Source organism: Bactrocera latifrons, unplaced genomic scaffold (genome assembly GCF_001853355.1).
Source record: "Bactrocera latifrons isolate USDA-ARS-PBARC rearing strain unplaced genomic scaffold, ASM185335v1 scaffold_79, whole genome shotgun sequence".
In the NCBI taxonomy this organism is placed as follows: domain Eukaryota; kingdom Metazoa; phylum Arthropoda; class Insecta; order Diptera; family Tephritidae; genus Bactrocera; species Bactrocera latifrons.
Window position 1 is genome coordinate 992,246 of NW_017537478.1, and position 24,678 is coordinate 1,016,923.

Genomic DNA, 24,678 nt, shown 5'->3' on the forward strand with positions numbered 1-24,678 from the left:
CTGCCGCAATTGAAAAAAGCTGACAACCTTCCTCTTTTATTAAAAAAAAAAGTTTAACAAACAAAGAAACTCAAAAAATATTAATTTTCTTTCATTTTTATCAACAGTACAATCCACACAGTTTCTGCTCATATTTGGCACAGCACTGTTCATTAATACCAGTATTATACCCATAACTGCCGGCGCTTGTGTAGCAGCATACACGCGCATACATCAATCAGCATATTGCGTTGCATATTTGCAGGCGTTTATACGAAAATTTATGCAATTCGGAGTGCAAACTTTTTTCTACGTGACGCATGCGAACTAGATTTTTAACTGCGCTCATTTTTTTTTTTTTTTTTATTCTTTCGACGTTTTTTCTATCACCAAGGACGCATTTTAAATGAGAAAAAAGGCGGCATAGAACATGTTTCGCTACGTTGCAACGTTGTCATAGAATTTCATGCATGTTTATATTGTTTTGTGAAACTTTTCTAAAAAAAAAAATGCTCAAATAAATAAAAATAACCAACAGTGGCGACATTCATGTTATAAATTACGCAACCGTTAATGAAATATTAAGCTTCCAAGTAACAGCTGCATGACACGCAAACTTGAAAATATTATATATAATGAAAAATTTCGAAAGTAACAAATGTTTGTTTGCATGCTTGTCTAAGCTTTCTTGCAGCACAATGGCACTGTAAGCATAACCAGCTCATGAAAAGGAGCTTTGGTAAGGAGCTTAAATTGCCATGGCAAAATTATGAAAAAAAAATTACAAAAAGGTTGAAATGAAAGACAATTGAAATTGGAACGCGGGCGCTGCTGGCAAGCTGCTGCTTCTTTTTCACTTTTTGGTTATGAATTAATTTTTGCCTCCCTCACAAATGAAGTGGAAAATTTTAGCACAAGACTCAAGGCCACTGCACAAATTAAAATCACATTTATGGCCCTCAAAATAAGATGTCACGAAGCGCGGCACCAACTGAACCTTATTTGCATATAGCAGGGTTCACAATACAAATTGACAAGTATACATACATTTTTGGGGCATGTTTTCACTCATACTGACTGCGCGACGCTCAAGCATAAATAAAGCATATTTTCATATTTTTTACTTTTTCAAATACAAATTTTTTACAGAATATAAAAATTTAAATCGCCTTGTTTTTAAAGCACAAAAATCAGTAATTACAGCTTTATAATTACTTTTCATAAGACTTTTACGTTTAACGCACAGGTTAGACTTGGCGTATAAGCAATCAATTGCAGCCGCACTTCGGCACGCATTGCACGCGATTTTATATTTGCTTATATGCGCTTGAATAATTGACCAGCTTGTCTGGCTTTTGTTGCCCGGCGTCTGCGGTTTCACACCTCCACACCTTACTAACTGTCTGCTTTAGAGATTAAAGGGCAGCAATCGCATTGAATGCGGTTTAACGCACTTTCCCATTGGAGTTTTGTTGGTAAGCGCTGGTAATTTAAAGCAAATATGTAGGTATGTTTGTGCAAACGCGTTTTATGGCATTAAACAACTTTTTAGTTTGTTTTTCTTACACAATGTGCAGATCATGGTCTCGAAAATGAAGGCAGCACGATTGATTTTAATTCTTTCCTGTACTTACAGGTATTTTTAAATCATTCCTTGGGTATTAAACCATATCTTCGGAAGGAAATCGAGTGATTTGGTGTTGAAGCAATCCCAATAAACAAACAAACATGCATTTCTTCTGATTTTAGTCGATCAATTTGTATGGCAGCTCTATGCTATAGTAGTCCAATTGGAACAATTTTTTTGAAGATTACAGCAATGCCTTCGACAATAATCTGTGGAAAATTTCATGATTATTACAAGAACCTTGGATCAGTCAGTTGTGTGGCAGCTATATGCTATAGTAGCGCGATTAGAACAGTTTCTTCAGAGATTGTAGCGTTGTTCTAGATAATAATAACTGCCAAATTTATTTAAACATACCTCTTCATATGAAAACTAAAGGTGGATGAGTTGAGATGCTAAAAATATTATTTTGAAATGCTAAAGAGCAAAGTGTATAACTAAATCGTAAGAACCTCTCTCTCAAAAAAAGTATTTGTAAGTATTGTGTTATTTTATAGATTTCAATTTATTTTTCATATTTTGGAAAAATTCAATAATTTAATTTTCTAGCACAGAAATAGCTGTAATTATCTGAAAACATTTGCTTGTATATTTTCGTTGTTTTTCACTAACCACACTGACACATTTCAAAATTTGAAATGAAAATAAAAACACCAAAACTAACAACGGTGTCCATTGTATACAATGGAAGTATTTGTTTTCTAAATAAATTGAAATAATATTCAACAGACTGCATGGAAGTTTTAAGGTCTGCAAAAAATATTTAAATATTGCGAAATTAAAGAGTGTAGAAACCAAACTCAGAGCTTTTGATTAGAGCAAATTAATTTCATCACTTGAATTTAAGTGGCGTATAGTTTAGATTTTTCTTTCCAAACAACAAAACAATTACATACGTGTATGTATACTACCAATGCCGTTATTATTACACATATGCAATATTCAAATTGATAACAAAACGTCGATAACACGAAACACTTTTGCAACTCGCTGCATATTAATTATTTACTGCATTACAGGCTACGAACGTCTATAAACGAGGCAAATTACAAATCGGCGGCAATGATTTCCAATGAAAATAGTTATCTCTATTATTCATTTGCAATTATTTGCCTAAATTAGCAAACCATTTATTGGCTTTTCATGGAAATGGAAAGCAAATCAGTGAATTCGTGTGGAAATGATTTTGAGTACACACAAAAAAACGCCCGACACACACAGGCGTTACGAACGAGCGCGCCATTGCAAGCCATAAATATTCGTTCGCCGGCTAATGAAAGCCGAAATGCTCTCATATTTTTAATGGCCAATTAAAATTCTTTATCACATTACAGTTCGGGTGCTGGCAGAACTGACCGCCATGTTGATAGCACTGGCAAATGGGTGATTGCACAATACAGCAACAACAAAAATGCGTTGCTAACGGAATTTACGAAAGGATTCTCATTTGGTTGCTCGTAATACGAGCAGATAGCAGACTGTCAAAACTGACCGCAATATTAAATGACAGAACAACTTGTATAATCTAAGATAAAATTGTATGTACTTACATATATTATATATGTATATGCTATATAAATTAATAATTTTTTAATAGAGCTACGGCACGATTTCTGCTTGTATAATATTTTATAGATATTCTTAAACCTTTCAAAAGCCAAGAATATATAATAACACAATCTATAGAAGGAAAATATTTTCATTTAGCAAAATCATATTCAAAACTATATTTCGGATAGGTTAGGCGGAACATGGGTTCCCTCGGGTAAAAAAACATCATTTTTTCAAAAAAGAATTTTTGATATAAAAATGAAATATTTTCTTAGAATTTTATTTTATTAACAAAGAAATTCTGAAATTTTTGGAAAAAAATATTTTAAGCTCGGATATTGCGACGCCATTTCCGGTGACTCCTCGGAAAAAAGATGCGCCCGCGTCAGCAGCATAACTCCTTAAAGGATCATCTAAAGTGAAAATATACTTGTTTTAGTTAAAATCTTAACTTAGAAGTTCAACGAGGGGAGAAAACTGAAAATTGGATTTTTGAAAGACCTTTTTACAAAAAAAATATTAAAATGACAGTTAAAATTTCGTGACATTGTTACTTTTCAATCCTTCGTCTAAGTCTTTAAGTATATATCTCAAAGACCATCAAAAACACAGTTTCGAAAAAAACGCGTTTAATGACGGCACACTCAGCCTTGCTAACCTCGAGCGCACAACTTCCCAAGTCTGTATCTCCGAAACAATTACTCAAATCAACGTGAAAATTTAGGACAATATTTTAGAAATGTTGTAGAGTTTAATAAGACAATAAAAAATTGATTTTTTGAAACCTGTATACCCATGTAAACCCTTAAGTTAAGCTTCTATAAACTCGGGATACTCGTCCTGGGTACTCAGATCCGATACTGTTTGATCGTAAAGATTAAGATACCACACATGGAACAAAGTTTTGTAAAATGATTATTTCTTCTCGCAAGAAGAATACATGTATACTCGAGCCCACATATGTAGGTGTTTCCGAGCTTCCGTGGAAAGTGGGCAAGATTTAAGTTTAAATATTTTTTACTAAAATTAAGACATTCTTTGAATTGTTAGGCCAAAAAAAAGTTATTATAATAGGATTAGGTTGTCTCCCGGCTAAACCGTGTCAGATCCAAAAGCACTTCTGACACAAGGAARTATTCTAAGTAAATTGATACTAACTAGGACTCTTTGTCATCAATCATCAAATGAAATTTGGAGCCGTCCACATGGAAAAAAAATATTTTTTTTTTAATAAAAGTAGTTACATTGATGAATCAATGTTAGCTTGGTTCTAATTTGTGATATAACTTAAAAAACACCCAAAGACGAAGTAAAGAGCCATTGCGGCACTGCTGATTGAATAATTGAGTCATCATACTATATTTTTCTAGCACTTTTCGAGAAGAAATAAATAAATCAAAAAATATAATCGATAGATTTATACAATCACGTGGCGCGCGTGGCTTTCTTTTCTCCTTGGTTTTTGTTTTTTATTATTATTATTTTTCATTGTTTATTTACTAGCTACCTTCCAATTTTTCGCAATTTTCCAGACGGTTAGTTTTTCGAAAACACACACACGCGCGACATACGGATACGCAATGCATAACGGCCCACCATGCCGCGTGTGAGTGAGGCGCAAGCAATTGCGGTCGCATCCACACAAAACCGCTGCCAAGCGAGCCAGTTGGAAGTTTCAATTTTTGCAAATTTCTAAAATGTTGTTTTCTTACTGCGGTGTGACGTTGATGTCGGCGAGCATTTATACATATGCACGTATGCATATAACTCAGTACATGTACATGTGTATGTAAATAGCTGGGTAAATAACGGCTGACACATAGCAAATCGATGTAAAATTTACGTTTAAGGGGGGAAAGGGATTGCACAGGAGGAACATTTTGGTTGCGATATTTCAATACGTATGCATTTGCAACGTTGTTGCATGTGGTCTATATGTACAAGTGTGTGTGTATGTGTGACTAAATGTTAGGCATTAAAACGGAACCATGCGCCAAGCAAATGTGCGGGTGGAATGCAGTTTTTGTTGGCATATCTGCTCATTGTTTTGCAGTCCGCCTGAGTTGCCACATTATTATTCAAAAAATAAAAACAACAAAAAGTGAAAGAAGAAAATTAAACACGCTGATAAATTATTTATGTAGTAATATTGCTGGTATTTGTGTACATTAGGGTAGGTACAAAGGAGGAAAACCGCCGATATTCAAAGCAGATTTCTCTAAACTCAGTCCTATACTAATACCACGAAGACGCTTAAAGCCCGTCGCATGGCGGCGGTAGTTGACAATTGCTCTATGACAACTATAAAAATTTAAATTACGGTATTCTTCTTCTACAATCGTTACATTGGGAGCATGTATGTATTTTTTTAGCACTTTTCAAGGAGAAGACTGACCTGGGTGAGGGTGATCAAAGAGAAAGCTGACCTATGCGATATGCTTTAAGGAAATCTACAATATATACGTGATGTTATTGATCTCAAGTCGCATGGTGAGATTTGACAAAGCTTTTACATTTATTAACGTTTGCGGAAAATTTCATTCAAAGTGTCCAAAGTATGTTTTCAAATTATTTTTGTTGTAAATACATAGTTGTAGCAGGCTGTGTACTGCGACCATTGTGGTCTTGATGGTTTTCACTTGATTTTGCTTCAGCTGTACGAGTTCTAGTCCCGTATGTCTCGGTCTTATATAAGTTTATGTCGATAGCCCAAAAACAACACTACATAATTAAATCACGGTAAATATTTCATTACCTTGATCAATAACAACACTTTAGGAAATTGTTTGTTGTTTACATTGTAGTAATTCGTTTGAGCTTTAATGCAAAACATTTCTGATACAGTTAGCAACTTGGGATCAGAAAATATTTCTGAAAACTCCTCAGTAGGCGAAAATTCTTTATCTTAAAAAGAGGGATCAGTTAATTAAAATCTTTTTTTTTTTAAATCCAAAATATTTTTTTTTAATGTGGAGCGGTGGAGCTATCTACATATATTTATTGAGAAATTTTCTACTCGAGCGTATTGAATGTCATAGCTTACAAGCGCCAAAGTTTGATGTTTGTATATTAAAATTTAACGAGTAGCGAACTCCATTATGCTGTGGCATAAGACCATAAGATCCGTAGAAATGGTTTTCACTACAGATTTTTTTCGTTGGCTTTAATCTTCCCACCACCGCTTTCGAAACTGGTCACCGAAGCATATTCGTCATTTCATTGATTCGTGAATCCCTTGTAGTCACAATTTTAATTAATAATAATAATTTCAAAAAAAATTCGAATTTATTATAATGACTTTGGGACTTGACTTGACATTTTCACAGTTATTTTCTCATTGTGGACAATACTTGTGAAGGAACAATGTCTCGTTACAAATAATTTGTTTCACTCTTGGCTATTTTATTTTGTTTTTTACAGTTATGTATATGCTATATGTGTAATTATGAACAGAAAACATTTGAAAACATTTTGCATGCGAGTTCAATGCCATTACCATTCTCGCCATTCATACAGTTATTTTCCTGTTCACCATAAATGGCACTCTTTGGTAATTAACACACAAATTAACATGTTGGTCAACTGTTCATTGCAAAATGCATATATATGAATGTGTGTGTTTGTATGAATATTTGTGTTTTCATAAAACGCTTACAGTTATTGAACATTTTCATTTTACATTGGCACTCGCATACATATATGTATGTACATAGGTAGGTAAACATTTTTTTGTTTTGCTTTGGCCTAATGCTTCGGGTAGGCCATTCGAGTCGAGTTGTTCGGATTTTCCAGCTGAATTCGTGTGATTTAAGAATTTTTGTCACGCGTTGGTTTCCTGCCGTTTGCTGTATTAGCATTTTATCAATGCACGCACGTGCTGACAGACGCACACACATGTACATTTGCAAAAACATACATATGTAAGTAATATGCGTGGCTGTAAGTGGTCACATGTGATAATTTTCGCCTAACACTTGTATGGCATTACGAGTGTTCGCAAATTTACATATTTACACACACATATACATTTATATATGCTTATATGTATGTGCATATGTATGTAGGCGCATAGGTAGAATCATTTGTATTTGCACTAGCATTGCTCTCACCGGCGCTCGATAAGATCTGTCGCATTGCCGAGTGTGAAAGGTAATTCGAGGGAATGGATGTGTTCTATTGTTATATTCTGTGATGTGTTTTGTGTCACGCCACTTTCGGCAGTTGGCAACGTTTTTAACCGACAGGAACACACGTACAGCGCTAAATGTAGAGGCAAAACAAAGCAGAGAGACAGACTAGTGTTGGCAGGATTAGCCAGGTTATCGACACACTTTCAATTTTTTCTTGTTCCTCCCTCGCTCTTTTTGCTGTTGCACACATCCATTGTTGTTATTGTTGCTGTTCTTCCATTATTTGTTGAATTTAGTCTTCGTGTTTATTTACATGGCCATTAAATAACATCTCTTTGCTGTTGTGTTGATTGCGGCGAGGGATTTGGTTTACAGCTCACGCATGCAGCGGCAATTGTTTGACGGCACAACGGCAAGACTTTGGCCAGGCATTGTGCTGTGTGTTTGGAAAGCGTAATGATGTTAAGTGCAGTTGTAAGCAAGTATGTGTAATAATGCGCGTGTGGGGAAGGACAATTAGAAATTCTCTGGTTTTGTCACATAAAATTTCTGCAGGAAATGTACGGCAATAAAAATTTTAATCAAATTTATTATTTTTATGTTGCAAGTGAGCGTGTTGAAGATATTTATTGAGAATTAATACAAAAAACGTCTATTTTTCTTGGAAATATTGTTTTTTTCAGAATAATTGTAGCGTTCTAAGTGTGGAATTTAAAGAAATGCTTCAGCGAACACGAATTTTTTTAGAGACCATGCTCTTGAGGTCTGTGAACGGAGAAAAATATCAGATGTCTAGAACAAAATGACATTACTTTCGAATTATTCGCCTTCGATGATCATCTGTTATATATGATATTAAAGAAACCATGTAGAAATAGTTGCTACGCCAAGCGCTTTGAAAATTCAGTCTCGCTATTACTCAAATTTTCCTTCTAAAAATTTCTCTAAACACCGCACTTTCGACAATCAAAGTGCTACATCTCACATAAAATTATTCAACAGCTATGAACTGCCAGCCACATGTCTTTTGAAGGTTAGATAGAATGTGATGCTAATAGCTTATTCATAAATCCAAATTTAACCGATTCAAATGCAGCGCATGTTAAGCCTTACCCATAATAATGCCATAAAAAATATACTGCAAACAAGGCTTCTGCTCCATATGTTAATATTTGTATGTTCTCTGAATCCTTTCCAGCTTAGCGATTTGCCAACAGATGTTAAACACATTGTTTTATAAGAGTTTTTTCATGATATTTGAAATGTTTGTTTTGGGTTCCCCCAAAAGGCAATGCTATTCTGCAAAGGGTTTCAATAAAATCCTTAAAATTTACGTACATACATAAAGAAAACATAGTGAGCATATGTTCTCACATAGCTGTCGAATAAGCAGCTTGATATATTTTGTAGATGGATTATCAAACAAAAATCTAAGATTGAAAACAGCCGTCACATGAACTGGTAAGCGAGTGGCGAACAAATACGCGCCAAACTCATTAAAATATTCAACTTAAAATTTTATGTTACTTTGCTTACTTGCTTAATTTGATTGTTTTTCAAACTTCTGACAGCTAATTTAAATCTATTACATTAATTAAGTGAAGCAGCTCGACAACCAGGTAAGTATGCCTGAGCATATTTGCATTTTAATGACTATTTTATGTGTTGTGAGTACTCATTGAGTGGGTAGCGAATTAAAAACCGGATTGAAAGGATTGAATAAACACAGAAACGAGTTCGAAGTTGTTGAAAGAAAAACAAATTTTATAATTTAAACTAACAGTCATAAAAAACAAAATAGAAATAATAGTAATGAAACAAAAAAAAAACTATTATTTTATCTTATAAAAATACAAACAATTTTATTCATTTATAAATTTATTTAATTATAAAAATAAAATTAATTTTAGTTTTAAAAAAATTAATTTAGTGTTAATTACTTATATTTTATGTAAAAGATAGTAGTTTTTTAAATTTATTTTTAAACTCTGCTTTAATTTTTGTTTACCAAAAAATTACACATCGGTTTCAAAGCCAAGATTATAGCTTATAACGGCAGTATTAGCAATCAGAAACTCGCCATTGACAAAAAAGAAATAAACAAGCTATACAACAACAAACAAGAAAAATAAATTTAAAAAATGTTTTTAAAACATAATAATTAAAGTATTTTAAAGCAAAAATAAACGATTTTTTAATAATATTAAATAATAGTTTTATAAAATTTTAGGATCACAAATAATAATATTATTAACTTTTATAGGTTCTTATATATTTTATAATTTTTTTATTGGATCTTTTGTCATATTATTATAACTTATTGATTTTTAATTTTTGATTAATAATTATGTTACTAAACATTTTTAACAATTTATTTATAATAATATATTAATTAAAATAATAAAAAATAATCAATTTAAGTAATATTTAATAAACTTAACATAACTTAATTAACTAATCTTAATTATTTAAGTTAGTTATTTTTCAGTAATTTATTTAATTTAGCGTATAATTATATATAAATCATTAAAAAATTTAAAATAACACAATTATTAGTAAGATTCCATTAGTTTATGGCTTAATTAACTTATAATTTGTTTATTTTTATTAATTTATAATTACAATTAACCTTAACTTACACTCAAACCTTAACTTTAACACTAATTAATATATTTACTTTTAATTATTTTTTAATGATATAAATTGTTAGATTTTCAATAGATTTGCATAAAAAATTTAAACTTGACTTCGCTCTATTTATCTTTAAAAAACTGAAAAGACTCATACTACTATTTTTGTTTTTTTTTTTGAATTTTTACAACCGTTAACACATAGGTAAACACGAATATACATATCGTCAACTGAAATGCAAAATAACGTAACAACATTTTCGGAAATTTACAGTGGCATGAATAAAAACACGAAATAAAATGGCGCATAAATGAAATTTTTTTGTTTATATTGATTAAACTTATTTATATCTGAACGCAGAACCTGAAAATGTTGAACATATGTATGTATGTAATATTATGTATGTAATTTGAAGTAGGGAAGCGTAATCAATAAGACACTCAATTTCGAATTTTTTGATGATACGTTATTTTGCATTTCAGGTGACGATATGTAGTTTAGCTATTATTGAATTTATGCTGAGAACTAAAAACAAAATAGAAGCTAAATCTGAATATGCAGTTGATGAACATAAATAAAATAGTTGATCTACATACATACAACAGATACACATATACCTGCAAGGTTACTCATGATGACCAGCACACCAACAACAGCATTTAAAACGAACATAAAATATACAAAAATAAATTAATTAAAAATAGACGATACAAATATGATTTTATGTTTTCGCCTCGCTTCCGCTACCGCTCTCAAATTGAAATACACCGACTCGCTTTACACAGACCACACCAAGTGCAGTGCGAACGGTGTGGCGCGACCAGCCGCGATGACATAATTCGACCAGCGAGACAAACTGCCGCGTTTTCGCGACAGCAGCTTGCGGGCGTACACGTTGCAGGGAAAAGATGAAAGGGAACAGCGCGCGCGTCAATTGTCACCGAACAACTCAATTAAAATTTATAAAGCGGTATACACACATACACATGCATACCTACAAGTAGGTATGTATATGCAATGGTCATATATGGGAGGATGTTGACGGCGGGCTCTGCGGGACACACACAAATATACATACATCATGTGAGTGCGCGCGCACACTATAATTCAAATTGGATTATGTTATTTAATTGTAACATTTCATTTGCCATAAATCAAATCGCAAATTAGCCAGAAGAATCAGCAGTGACGTCCGCATATGCATGTCTGTGGCTACCTAAGCACAAATGTACACAGCGCGCGCGTGCTGGCATGCGCGCCTACGAGCGCACTAGGAGAAACAGAAAAATATTCAATTAGCACATACATGAAAACATATGTATATACTCTGTTCAAAATAGACGTCCGTTTGTCTTTTTATGCAAATCAGTACGATGCGTAGCGCTGCGTGACGCACATTTTAATTTGACGACTTCGCATATTCCTGCTCACACGCTACATTGCAACTTGTCCACTGACTTGGCAATTAATTTTATGATCTACGCGGCAATCAAATTTACAAATTTAGCAAAACCATTAGCAATTGCCCGCACCAAAGCCAAAAGGCAGTCAACGCCCGTAGACTGGGAGCCGTACGCGACATGAAATACCATGCGAAGAGCGTACAGCGTGTGCAGAGCGTAGCATTGTTTCTGTGTAGAGACCTTGAAAAGGCAACGAAAAGTTTGAAATAGATATTCCACTGATCTTTGAGGGGAATTTTTTATTTGTTGACTACTGTGCGTTGAATAAAACTGCAGAACGCCAAAGAGTCTGAGCCATTTTGCTAAAAATGGATATTGGCGGCGCGGAGGACGGAATTAGAAAATACAATTATAAAATTAGCTACAACAAAAGTACTTAGAATTGCACATATGTACATATGTATTTATGTAGCAGCAATGAAATGGAATGTAGCAGGCGGGCACAGAGTCTTGTGCGCGAAGAACGTTGCACGATACAGAAAGCGTTTTTAAATTTGTTTGGGATTTTTTCTTTTGTTGTAAGAGGCGTGCTAATGCGAATTCTGAATACAAATTAGATTGTCAAGTGCGCAAAGTAATGAAAAATAGCTGTCAGTGATATTTACTGGCACATGAGATACAAATGTGTATGTATATGTAGATAACAAAAAATGCAAAGAATGCCGAGAAAAGTTGATTTAATAATATACTTATCTCGCTCTCCCGTAAACGTGATAATACTAGCACGAGTAATCAACGCAAATCTTAATGGGATTAACACAAAGGCTTCCTTCTGTGCAAGGCACCTATGTTATATGAATATACGCAGTATCGGTCCACAAACCGACTGGTGGTAGTTTCATACAAAGTTTTTCCATGTCAAAATGCACTCAGAGAAATAATAGTGATCACTATTTTTGTTTAGTGGTTTTTAAAAATTTTCCGCTGGAGATATGAACCCTTGAAGTGTCAAGGTGATGAAGGTTTAATTTGAATTCAGTTTGACTGTAGGTTTTCAAAGCTCTCCGCGGATGAAATTTTTTGAAAGCAATACATTCTTCATAACTTAGGCTACGAGTATTAAAAAGGTTACATGTTTCAAGGCTTTAAACAATCGATTTTTTTCACATAATCATTTAAACGAGTTTTTCTCGAAACTCTGTTTTCCGATCTTAATGAACTTGTGCACCGATATATAACTTATAAGATCTTACAGGAAGAATTATTTTCTTGTTCTAATACAACTATTTAAAACAAAAAATGTTGAGAAATGTTACCCAAAATTGACATTTTTTTCTAAAAACATCTGTCAGAAGTAAAAGTTTCACTTTTTCGTTTTTCCTTCGTCCAATACATAGCTTATGGTCTTAATTAAATCAACGTATTTAACACGAAGCAACTTATTTCCGAGGAACCACCAGAAATGACAACGTAATGGCCGAACTTTGGATATTTTCCTTTGAAAATTCCTCAAAACCTGTGTAAAAAATGAATCTTTGGCGTAATAAAAACTTTGAATAAAATATGTATGTATGTATATTGATATAAAAAAAAAATAATTATTTATGATCGTGTTGTTTTCGAGGAAACTCATACAACTCCTTAACCCACTTGGGTTAGAGATTTCTAGACATACTCCATAGAGAAAAGATGATATTGAGGATAAAATTGTAGGATTTGCAACATTTAAGAATAGTTTGATAAAGTGGTTATCCACATCCCGTCTAGGGGTATGATGTGTTATTGGCGATATCAGCTACAGAGGTATGTTTTAGACCAGGGATTAATTGATTTTCTACGAGTATGACGAATGCCGTTAGTGATTTTATGATTGCCACGAGCTATTTCAAGGGGAGAGGATTGAGTTTACAAACGTATTTTCTGTTTAATATAAAATCGTGTGTTTAAAATCAATAAAAAAAATTCCGCCAAAACAAAAGAATAAATTCTATAAAAAGGATAACAAGCAGCTGATGAATTTTGAAAATTTTAAACACTACTACTTTTATTATAAATAAAACTTAATTGGCAGAAGAGTTTTAAAAATTTAGAAGCCATAAATAACACATGTGGACAGAGTGTAAACACAGTGCACAAAAAGTAAATTATTTCAATATTAATTTTCATACAAAAAAAAATAAATAAATATATTTATGACGCTATTGTATTTTGCAGGCGACTCACAATGGGAACAGCTGTAAATAATTTCCAGTTAAAACTTTCACACACATCCATACAATAAAAGCAGTTGTAAAAAGCACTTAACGGTAAAGAAGACTTGTCCCTGCAGAATTATCACTTACCTGATCTTGGCAGAAGTAACCGAATCCAATAATACCAGCAATTGCCAAAAAGAGGCAAAATAGGATAATTGTTCGTATTTTGGAGCGTGGTTCCATTTTCTTAATCTCGTAAACACCGCTAGGCAGAAGTAAAGCAAAATCACTATCAACTTGTACGGAGACGTTCTTTTGCATATCCACTGGCATGTTCCGGCATAGGCAACACGAACTACACGTACGATTTTTATTACCACACCAACGGAATATGCCGACTGCCAGCTGCTCTCTGCATCACCATCAACGCCTCACTTCACTCTTTCATCGCACGAACGAAGCAGCGGCGAACGAAAGAACCAACCAACACTTTAGTTTTAACAATGCGGTTGTAACGTTCTAGTGGCTGACTGATTTAAAGTGAATGCTTTGGCTATAGCTGCTGCTTTAACAAATCCCCTTAAGAAAAACTGTAAATGCGAATGCGAATGACGGCGCTTAAGTCGAGACGAACGGTACAGTAAATTCTAATAAAAAGAGGTTAAATGGGTATAATGGAAAACTGAATTGTGCTTATAGCGGCAATAACAGTGGGGCGGATTTGGATGTTTTCCTTTCGTCGAATGAATGGAAACAATGCGGGCGTGCAGGTTGGTTTTGCGTTGTTTGTTGGGATAAAGGGATTAAGTCCTCAGCACGCTTTCCGAAATACGTTGCTAACGAAGCATTCACGCCGTCACGTCGCCACTTGTATCGCGAAAATTCCACTCTTTCAAATGCGATTTAAGCTTATTCCAGCCACACAACCGCTGACGCTGACGAGGCCGTCGTCGTCGGCGCCGCTGTCGTTGTAATCGATGTTGGCACCGTTGATGGCGATGTTAAATTCTGTATGCGAAATGCTCAGCATGATAAACGCTCTGGGCGCCTACCTATGCGTCGATATTTGCGTGGATATGCGAAATTTCGTGAATGGCTGTGATTGTGGATGTTTGTGTGTTTATTGATGTTTTGGTATTTTCAGCCATCAACCGGGCACAGTTCAAGCGTTGCTAATTTGTGCCATCGGACGTGTTGCACCTATTTGTTCGTTTGATTTTACTATTCACGGCAATTTCTCGGTTCACCTCAACAATGTATCACAACAACAATGCCGTGTAGAACAAAAAACGGAAAAACCATGTAATCGCGACTGATAACGATGCTTCACGGTAAGAACAAATTCTGCAAAAAGACACAAAAATGTTGGGTGAAAATTACTTACTGAACACTGGCTTTTAAAAAAGAAGACAAGAGTATATTTATGTAAATTGAAATTATTTAGCAATATTAAGCGGGAACAGTTTTTTGCTTGTTAAAATATTTATATATTTCATAGATTTTAAAATAAATTAAATGACTGTCAAATGTTGTTGTTGTTGTTTTAGCGAAACCCGGTTCCCATGACAGTCGAGTCTGCGTAACCGGATGACTGTCGAATCTTCTTAATTTTTTGTTAACCTGGATTAATATCACCTTAATACTATTAAGTGAGGTTAAAAATACGATACTGTTACAAGCGCCAACAGAGATCTCACATGGACAGTTTAAAACACCAGCCTGTTTTATTACCTAAATCATCTTTATATTCTTAGTAAAGACCCTCATAAATCGACTTTGAGCCTGTCACAAATTTGTTGAGATGGCTCATATAAGTTTCGACCATCTCGCCGGTTCGCCAAAAGTATGAATTAAAGCTGGACAATGGAGGAGAAAGTGCCTAAATGTTTCTACCTCGTCTTCCTACATAGATATTTTTAACCTTACCTCATGTAAGCCTATTGGACAACTCCTACAATTGCGGCAAGACAATCTTTGCTAAGTGCCAAATAGCTCTTGCGTTCTACTCTAGCCCCGAACGATCTCACAGTTGCATAGAAGCTGGTCGTGAAAGAACGCCTGTTGTGGCTGTTATTTAAAACTCCGTTCATACACGGACTCTTTTGTCGCACAAAGCGGTTTTTTGTAGACGAGGGGACGACGAAGAGGCCGAATGTATCGCATTGATAAAATGCAAATATGTGTATAAATATGAATAATAAAGCATTTACATATATTTTAATAAGTGTAAAGTATAAAATAAGCTAATCAAAAATAATTGAAGGAATCTAAGCTAGTTCAACAAAGCCAGCAGACGGAACGGTAGTCACGAACACCACCTGGACTGCACGAAAGTCACCTACATATTCATATACGCAGGAGGTTCTACTGGTTTCATCATTATACCTTTAGGAAACTTCATTTAAAAATAAATCTTTCATAGCCTTGTTTGCTTGAAATTTAACTTAAGTCAATTAGTTCGCTTGCGAGATTATCATTAGCTAGATATGTGAGTGAATTCAATGTGTCAGACCATTTTTAATAATAAAAAGGAAATCTTACAAAAAGTAATATAAATACGTATTTTAGAATCTTTACGTCTATCAAATTTGTGAAGATATCGTGTCAAGTAGATTTCTATATATGTACATAAACACTTGATTTCGATCAATTAGTTTGAATGGCAGATATTTGTATGTATGTATATAAATATATGTATGTATGCATGTAAACATATGTTTGCAAAATTTTAGAGCGTTTTCTCAAAATCGTCCGTATGTGCATAATTATATATTTTTAATATGCCCACCAATATATTTTCTACACATATCATTTTGCATTTAAATTGTGTTTTTATTTTATATACATATGTATATATTACAGAAATTGAAGCAAAAAAACCTTCTACATCGTTAATGCCATATTATAAATTATACACCATTTTGTTAAATACATACATATGCATATGTATACCTTGCCGGCAAGTAATAGTGGCACCCATATAGTTTTCTAACATATGCCCAATAAGTAGACATGGAGCAAAATGTAATGGAATGGGGCAGACAGGAGCCATATTGAAGTAAAATGTTTTTACTGGCATGTTCTTTATTGAATATCTGCCTTTCCACGCTGATCAGCTTTGCCCACATATCACACCTATTCTTCAAATGTAAAACAGAAAACACAATGTTGTATCGCAGTCGCAGCATCCCGGCCGACAACCTATGCATTTTCATCCTCCACTTTTTCCATTATTTACCAATACATATGCAGCTTTGTTTCCTACACTTTTTGTACGTACCAGCTGATTCGAGTGGAGCGCATAATAATCGTACTTTGTATTTGTTTTGCTACATATAACTTATTATTTACCTAATCATTAAACAAAATAGCGCTGCAGTCACTATCTATGTACACATTTGTGTTTTCATTTTTATTTACATTTCTCGTTATTGCACAATACACTTTTAAGTTTTTTATCAGCTACTCTTCGACTTCCACTTTACTAGAAAATTTGTAAACATACGATTTAGCGATTACTTGTAACATTTTATTTAGCACTGATTGCACTCGAAGCACTTGCTCTCCTTTATTTCAGTAACTTAAATTCATTTATATTAGTGCTATTTTTTATTTCAGCAGTAAGCCGTTTTTCATTATTTATATATTTCAATGATTTTTACACAACGCGTAAATTATCCGCTAAAGAAATATTTTGTAGTTTATTCTACACCATGTTTTCAGCAACTGTCAAATGCGAATAGCCTCGTCTGAGGTAAACGTCAACTTGCTGCGTTGCTTTGTGCCTATTCGTAGCATTCAGCGAGTACGAACTCACCAGCTACGTTGGTGAAACTGCGCGTTGCAGTGTTGCCACATTTTAAATTGATTGTGTTTATGAAATGCGGACATAACATTCAACTTCACTATGGCGCAAAGCCATACACACATACATGGAAATGCAGAGATAAATAAAGAAGAAGAAGAGAAATGTAATTGGGAAGTATGTGCCATTCCTTATTAGAAATTAGTCAAATTATATTATATTTTTTATTAAATTAAGTAATATGAAAAAAAAAATTAAAATTAATTCAGAGTTATTTTTATAAAAGAAAAAAATCAGTTTTGTGAAAATATCTTGTCAAAGTTAACTTTGATCATTCAGTTTGTATTTCGACGGACATGTCTAAATTTATTCAGCTCATGACTTCAATCATTTATATGTATATGTACATACATACATACATACATAATATATTATTAAGGGATCCATTTTTCAAGGAATTCTTTTATGGCATATGCTGGGGTTGAAAAAAATGAAATGAAGTTCAAAAACAAAAAAACTTCGATGTTTCCTTCTAAGTTCTATAAGCTTTGTGACAAACTTAATATACCCTGTTCAGGGTACAAAACTCAAAACGTAAGAATATTGATGTTAGTTCTATAAAAGAAAAGGTAATAAAATGTAAAACTATAACAGCACTAACTTTTTATTAAAAACTTGTGTCAATAAAAGTAATGAATAGCAAATATACAATAACTAATAATAATCAACTAACAAATTTCCGTACTAATGTCAAACAATAAAAGAACAACATAAGTGAGCAAATCTGTGATAAATGAGTCAAATGTTAATCATTTTAAGTTCAAATTTGAAAATTAGTTTGCAAAACTTTTTCGCATGTCATTGTTGTAAGCAACAACAAACGTTAAGCTCATTAAAATCACGAAATTTCTGAACTAATAACTTTTGGCAAGCACCTGAGGTATTGAAATGCCCCAAATTCCGCCGAATGCAAAACAATGCAAACTTTCCATTTGCTTTTGTATTCACGGATTATAAGCCTACGACAAAAAAGTCATAAATCCGAATTGAAATCAAAATTGTTTTACGCACTCAACTGCAACCTGATTGCACTGGCTTGGAAAATTCATTTTCATAATTTCCTTTATCCGCTACAATTCGCAACATTCCTTCTGCCACACACACACAATCCCAAAAATCGCCACTTAGGAGTATGGGTAAATTTTAATGACGAAATATTTTTCATTTTCTTCTGGTCATAAAAGGAAACCTCTGATTATACGAAAACCGCTGAAGGGTGAGAATGAGAGGAGTTTAATAATTGATTACATGTATATTTTTAATGTGCTTTTTACAATACATTCCAATGAAATTGCTTAAATGCGCTTGCTACTTTTTCGTTTCCACTTTTTTATACAAACTTATAAGTTATTGTAATGAGAAATGATAATTTTTTTGCTGGACTCAAAGTTTTTCATTGTTTTAGTGAATGTAATAAACACATATAAAATGGGAAACATTAAAAATATAAACCCTTAACCTTGCTTCTAAAGATTCCAAGATTTATAATGTCAAATCGTAAAACCAATTTTGGATGTTCTTTATACACATTGGTTGTCAAAAAAGTCTTGAGGTATTTTCGCTAATTGGCGCTGAGAGCGCGTAGTTCTAGTTTTATTCATCGCATCGGGTCATGCTATATCTTTTTGGAAAGCTCATTTCACGCGCTAACACGTGTTTGATTTATTGACGTTTCTTTTAAGTCGTTCGTAAGTTATAGCGTCGCACACATGGAGCAAAATAAAGTGAAAATACGGCATATTTTACGGTACTAGTACGATAAAGGCAAAAATGCATCACAAGCCACCAATAAAATTTGTGCAGTTTATGGACCCGATACAGTTTTCATTTCCACCACACAACGATGGTTTCAACGTTTTCGTTCTGGTGTAGAGGTGGTCGCAGATGCGCCACGCTCCGGAAGGCCTGTCGTCGAAAATTGCGATAAAATCGCTGAATTGGTCGAAAGAGACCGGCATAGTAGCAGCCGTAGCATCGGTCAAGAGCTGGGCATGAGTCATCAAAAAAAATTTTATGAACAATTGAAAATTCAATAAAAATACCGCAAGACTTTTTTAACAAATATATATTATACATACATACACTACATATATATATTGAGTCAATTTAGCGTTATCGGCGGTAGAAATCGGCATCATGCTTTGGTTAGTCAAGCCTAGCCTCGTTTACAAGAGCTATAGCAGGTTCGAAATGCATATTTAAATCACTGCGGCTATGAACTGTTACTTCAAGAAATAAGGAATTTCGACGTAGAGGAGCAAAACTCTGCTAATTTCTTCTTCTGGCTACGTGGCGCCAATTGGATATTCCAAGCGTAGCCAGGTCCTTCTCCACCTGGTCCTTCCAACGGAGTGGAGGTCTCCTCTTCCTCTGCTTGACCCGGCGGGTCCTGCGTCGAATACTTTCAGAGCTGGAGTGTTTTCATCCATTCGGACAACATGACCTAACACGAAAAGTGAAATAATTTGAGATTAAATTTTCTTTTCACCGCAGCCATTGACAAACTCAAAAAATATCTAACTGTAATACTTTAACCAATATTATTGTGCAATATTGCGCAAAGTTTGCTTCGTGATTATTGTGCTCCTTTTCATGGAACAGTTTTGTTTTTTTTCCAAATAGATAAATAAACTACAAATGCATGAAAGTAATTCACTTTCGTTTGTTCTCGAGGGGGGAATATTGAAGAGAAATGTTTGGGTTAATCAAAAGTTACCTGAATATACAAAAACAAAATGAGCAAATGTCGAATCACAGCATTGAATGGTTATTCGGTATTAAGATAAAGCTTTGGTCTGCATTTTTACTAATCAAAATATATGCGTATGTGAAAGCACATATGTAGATGTATTAGTAGTGTTTTGTATATTTGTATTTAGAAACATTTTAGTACTAAAGTAAAATTACTACGTTGCAACTAGTATGTAGTGCCGAGTTTATTCCATACTACATGTTCTACAACATTCACATTTCCGTCCGAAAATACCAGTCTGTTACTAGTACCAGGTCATTTCTGAACCAAACCTAGTATTATTTGAATTCAAGGAGATTGGTGGAGCAAGCAAAAAAAGCTGCCTATACCAAATCGGAAAGCTGTTCGATATCAAACGAGGTTTCAGACAAGGCGACTCCCTATCGTGCGCCTTCTTCAACCTACTGCTAGAGAAAATTATTCGAGCTGCAGAGCTTAATCGAGAAGTTAAAATATTTTATAAGAGTGTATCCGTACAGCTGCTGACGTACGCCAATGATATTGATATCATTGGCCTCAACAACCTCGTCTTTAGTACTGCTTTCTCCAGTCTGGATAAGGAAATGTCACAAACAAATAAGTTTGGTAGTGAACGAAGGCAAGACGAAACGTTTCCTGTTATCAAACAAACAGTCGTCGTGGCTCCCACGTCACTATTGACAGTCATAATTTTGAAGTCGTAGATAATTTAGTCTAACTTGGAACCAGTATGAACATCAGCAACAATTTCAGCCTCGAAATCCAACGCAGAATAACTCTTGCCAACAGGTGCTCCTACGGACTGAAAACCAAACTCTATAAGTCGCTCATTATTCCCATCCTGCTATATGGCGCAGAAGAATGGACGATGACAACATCTGATGAGTCGCCGTAGCGAAATTTCGAGAGAAAGATTCTGCGAAAGATTTATGGTCCTCTGCGCAGTATGATCTTGTCTTTTTCGTAACTGTTAAATTTCAATGCGGAAGATCTGGTTGTAAATTAGTTTTATTTTGACTAGTTCGATATCAGCCAAGCACGCAAAGCGGCAACCTATTATCGTTCCATCTAGTTTCATGTCCTTGCATGGATGGCATTGCTGTTTTATATGCTAATGTTATCTAAAAAACGTTACACACGTATGCACTGACGTATGGCACCTGTCTTATGTTACAAACAACTGTTAACCGAACAAAATTATAAAACCCAAATGTTGTGTAAGGCATTTAAGCGTAAAAACTTACCAGCACGATAACAAAGTTCGAATAAAATAACTTAAACTTACATCAAATTCTTTTTTGTTTTCCTTACGAATGCGTAATTCTGTATATTTTACAGTTATATTCACTGTTTTACAAGTGGCAAACAAAAATAAAAAAAAAAATTATTTCACACAAAATTCTTAACGAGGGCCAACTCAGCAGTCATGATTCGAACACATCGATTTTCCGTTTGCGTCAGGTAAACCCTTAGGAACACATACGACGAGCATCTAACATGTTTACCGTGATTTATGGCCTTGCCGAAATCCTCTTGTTGGCATAAATTATTCAAATTCAATCGTTTAATGGGTGCAATCTCTCACTTGGTTCGATATGTAAGCTAACGTTCTTACATATACATACATATGTATATAGTTTCCGTTGCATATAAGTCTGTATGTATAAGGTGAGTGGTGAAGCAGAATCAGAACTTGTATAAATTTAGTTGGCAAAATAGAGTGCCCAACAATTGAACTTAATACGCGTAGCAGGTGGCTAATGTATGGATTTGGAATGATTTCAGGAAAAGGATATGCAAAGCACTACTTTCAGTTTGAGTAGACATGCACACATTTGAATAGTTAGATAGAAGACACCCGCCTATGCGTATCAGCATTTTGCAATTTTGCTTTTGATAATCGCCGCTGTTCGTATATTGAAGTGATGCATCACTTTGTCAGTTCCAAAAAGGGTTTGATTATTTTTGCTTTTGACATGTGTTGCGAGTCTAACCATTTGTTTTAGCTAAAAAAGTTCAAATTAATTTTTGTAAATTCATCATATTTGCCGGTTTTCGTTTTTGAAAAGAAAAGAGAACTAAATAATACCGAATTTTACCACACGTTTACAATTTCCAACATCTATCTTAAGATTATTAATAACAATCATATTTATAATATTACCAGTTTTTTATAAATGTTTATTCAATTACAAAATTTAATGTTTAATTCCATCTCTTAGTGTGCTTTCTCTGTGAGCGCAGTAAGCTCAAAAAATAATGTAATACAAACTTTTAAGTTTATGACATAAGATATTTACAGCATTATAAAAAAAATAATATCCCTTAACAACATTGCGCTATAAATTCGCAATAAGGGCGGTGCGATAAGTATTTAGGCAACACAAAATGATGTGTTAGTCTCAGTTAGTTCGATAAAGCGATGATCCAGCTTCTTAGAGGTACTGGTATTACTGTTTTTTGAAGTCGTTTGGCAAGATTTCTCGAGAACTACCCAGCGGATATTCATGAAATTTTACACAGGTCTTTGAGATACTATTGTTAAAGACTTGGATGATTGGATTGGATGTTTTTTCGATTATAACTATTTGAGATAAAAATTGTCGCGAAATTTTTACTGAAATTTTAATTTTTTTATAAAAATGTCTGCCAAAGACCCTATTTTCAGTTTTTTTTTTCTTCGCCCAAGTTTTGAGTTAAGATTTTAACTAAAGCACGTAATTTTTTCACTTTAGATGATCCTGTAAGGTGTTATCCTACCAACGCGCGCACATCCTTTTTCCGAGGGGTTACCGGAAATGGTTTGCGACGCGCCGAGTTTAAAATATTTTTTTAGAAAAATTTTGGAATTTCTTTTAATAGCGCAAAATGTAATAAAATATTTAATTCTTTAAATTAGAAAAAACTTTTGAAAAAAGGCTGAAAAAACCTTAATCATATAAAAACAAGTTTTGTGGAAGTCTTTAAGTTTAGAAATAGATATATGTATTTAGGTCAGAGGGCAAGTCTGGATCATACAATGCATCAGGTAGCAATTTGTAGGCTATTTCAACCAGTTTTGAGATGTAAGTAAATTGGAGAGTTGTAATGATGTAAACGCAATTTTTCTTCAATAAAAGGGCGATTTTTCTGCAATTCACCGTATAATCGACGCAATATTCTAGGTAATCGATGTAGACCAGATCTTGTGAATCCCAGCGGTGATAGTCAAAGCTTTTGGGCTAGCTTCGCAGCAAGATCGCGGAATGAAGACCACTGTTTTACCCTGGTGTGTTCCAGTGGCGTCAACGCTCATTTAATGTTCCCGAACCCCCCACGGCTTGCATTTACTCAAAGTCAGGCACTGCTGTGAAGTGGTCTCAAGGTTGCGCTATCGTTTAGAGTAAGCAAGTGTGCCGACATCTCTCTCGCACTCAATATTACATGTAAAATATGAATTATTCTGTTTTCTGTTACATACTGTCTTAGCTTTCCTCCGCTTTTTCAACCGGCCAATAAGATATCGTAGACTACTGTCACGTCTTTCTGCGTAGTAGCCGTTTTCGATTTTAACTATGTACTTATGGAACCCCTCTCGTATGCTCCACCATTGCAGGTGAGTGCAGTTTCCGCTTTCTTGTGACTTGCACTTGCACACAACCCTACTAGCAAAGCTCTGAAAACGTTTCAAGATGCAATGGAGCAAATATCTGTACTTACACTTAAATATGAACACGTATGTATATACTTAGTATATGCACATATACATGATGCTATTACGGTACAATGACACGTAGGAAGTTATTTACTCACATATTTACAGGTTGTTTCCTCAATGATCACATATTAAGGGATTTTATAAGTTGTACAGCATATTACCATAACAATAAAATTGAGCAGAAAAAGGTGCTAGTATGATTTTTATTAAACATTTCTTTCATTGATCAATTTGCTTCAAAGAGTTTATTGTTTATATTCAAATTCAAAGAGAATCTTAAATATAATATATAGCTCATCATTTTGAGTTGCTGCTTTTCATGTTGGCCGAAAACAAGTTCGATTTACTCGATCTTTATCCTATTATATGATAATAACTTAGCCTAGCCTGCTGTAGTATTGCTCAACTTTTTTCAGTTCGCAAAGTTCGCATTAATTAAACTGAACTTTTTTAGAAAATTATGTGAAAGTACATAAATGCCGTCATATACGCACATGCATGCATACGCACTTGCCAACCTGCCTACTGCATGAAATGGATATGCACATTCATATACATACATTCACACACATACACTTAGCCATTACACGTGACGATGTGTTGGCAGATTTTATAGCAAACAACTTCAGTTTATAGCTCATTTTGTAAATAATCGTAAAAATAAAGCGTTTCTGCAATGTGCTGTGCCACATACTTTGAATTTATTGAAATTTATGCATTTCAGTTTCAGCACATATATACAGGGTGTGCCGTCTTCTATTGCATTTACTGTTGAGAAGACATGGTTGGCAAACCTGAAGCCAGTACAATTCTATCTGTGTATCGCTTTATATCCATAGATTGGCCTGAAATGTTTATATCGAAAAATC

The 24,678-nt window shown here is 34.1% G+C and overlaps 1 protein-coding gene across 4 annotated transcripts in view; it reads right to left on the bottom strand.

The window, feature by feature from the left end:
- LOC108976643 (heparan-sulfate 6-O-sulfotransferase 2) overlaps positions 1-17,237 on the bottom strand; it is an 85,686-nt gene extending 68,449 nt beyond the window's left edge. For 2 of the 4 annotated variants that reach the window (XM_018945875.1, XM_018945872.1), the window contains exons 1-2: positions 16,868-17,237; positions 13,664-14,860 (exon numbers count right to left, since the gene is read on the bottom strand). In XM_018945875.1, the coding sequence (XP_018801420.1) occupies positions 13,664-13,849 (186 nt within the window). In that variant the 5' untranslated portion in view covers positions 13,850-14,860; positions 16,868-17,237. The other 2 variants (XM_018945874.1, XM_018945873.1) reach the window with 2 other exon arrangements.
- Positions 17,238-24,678: the final 7,441 nt, after the last annotated feature.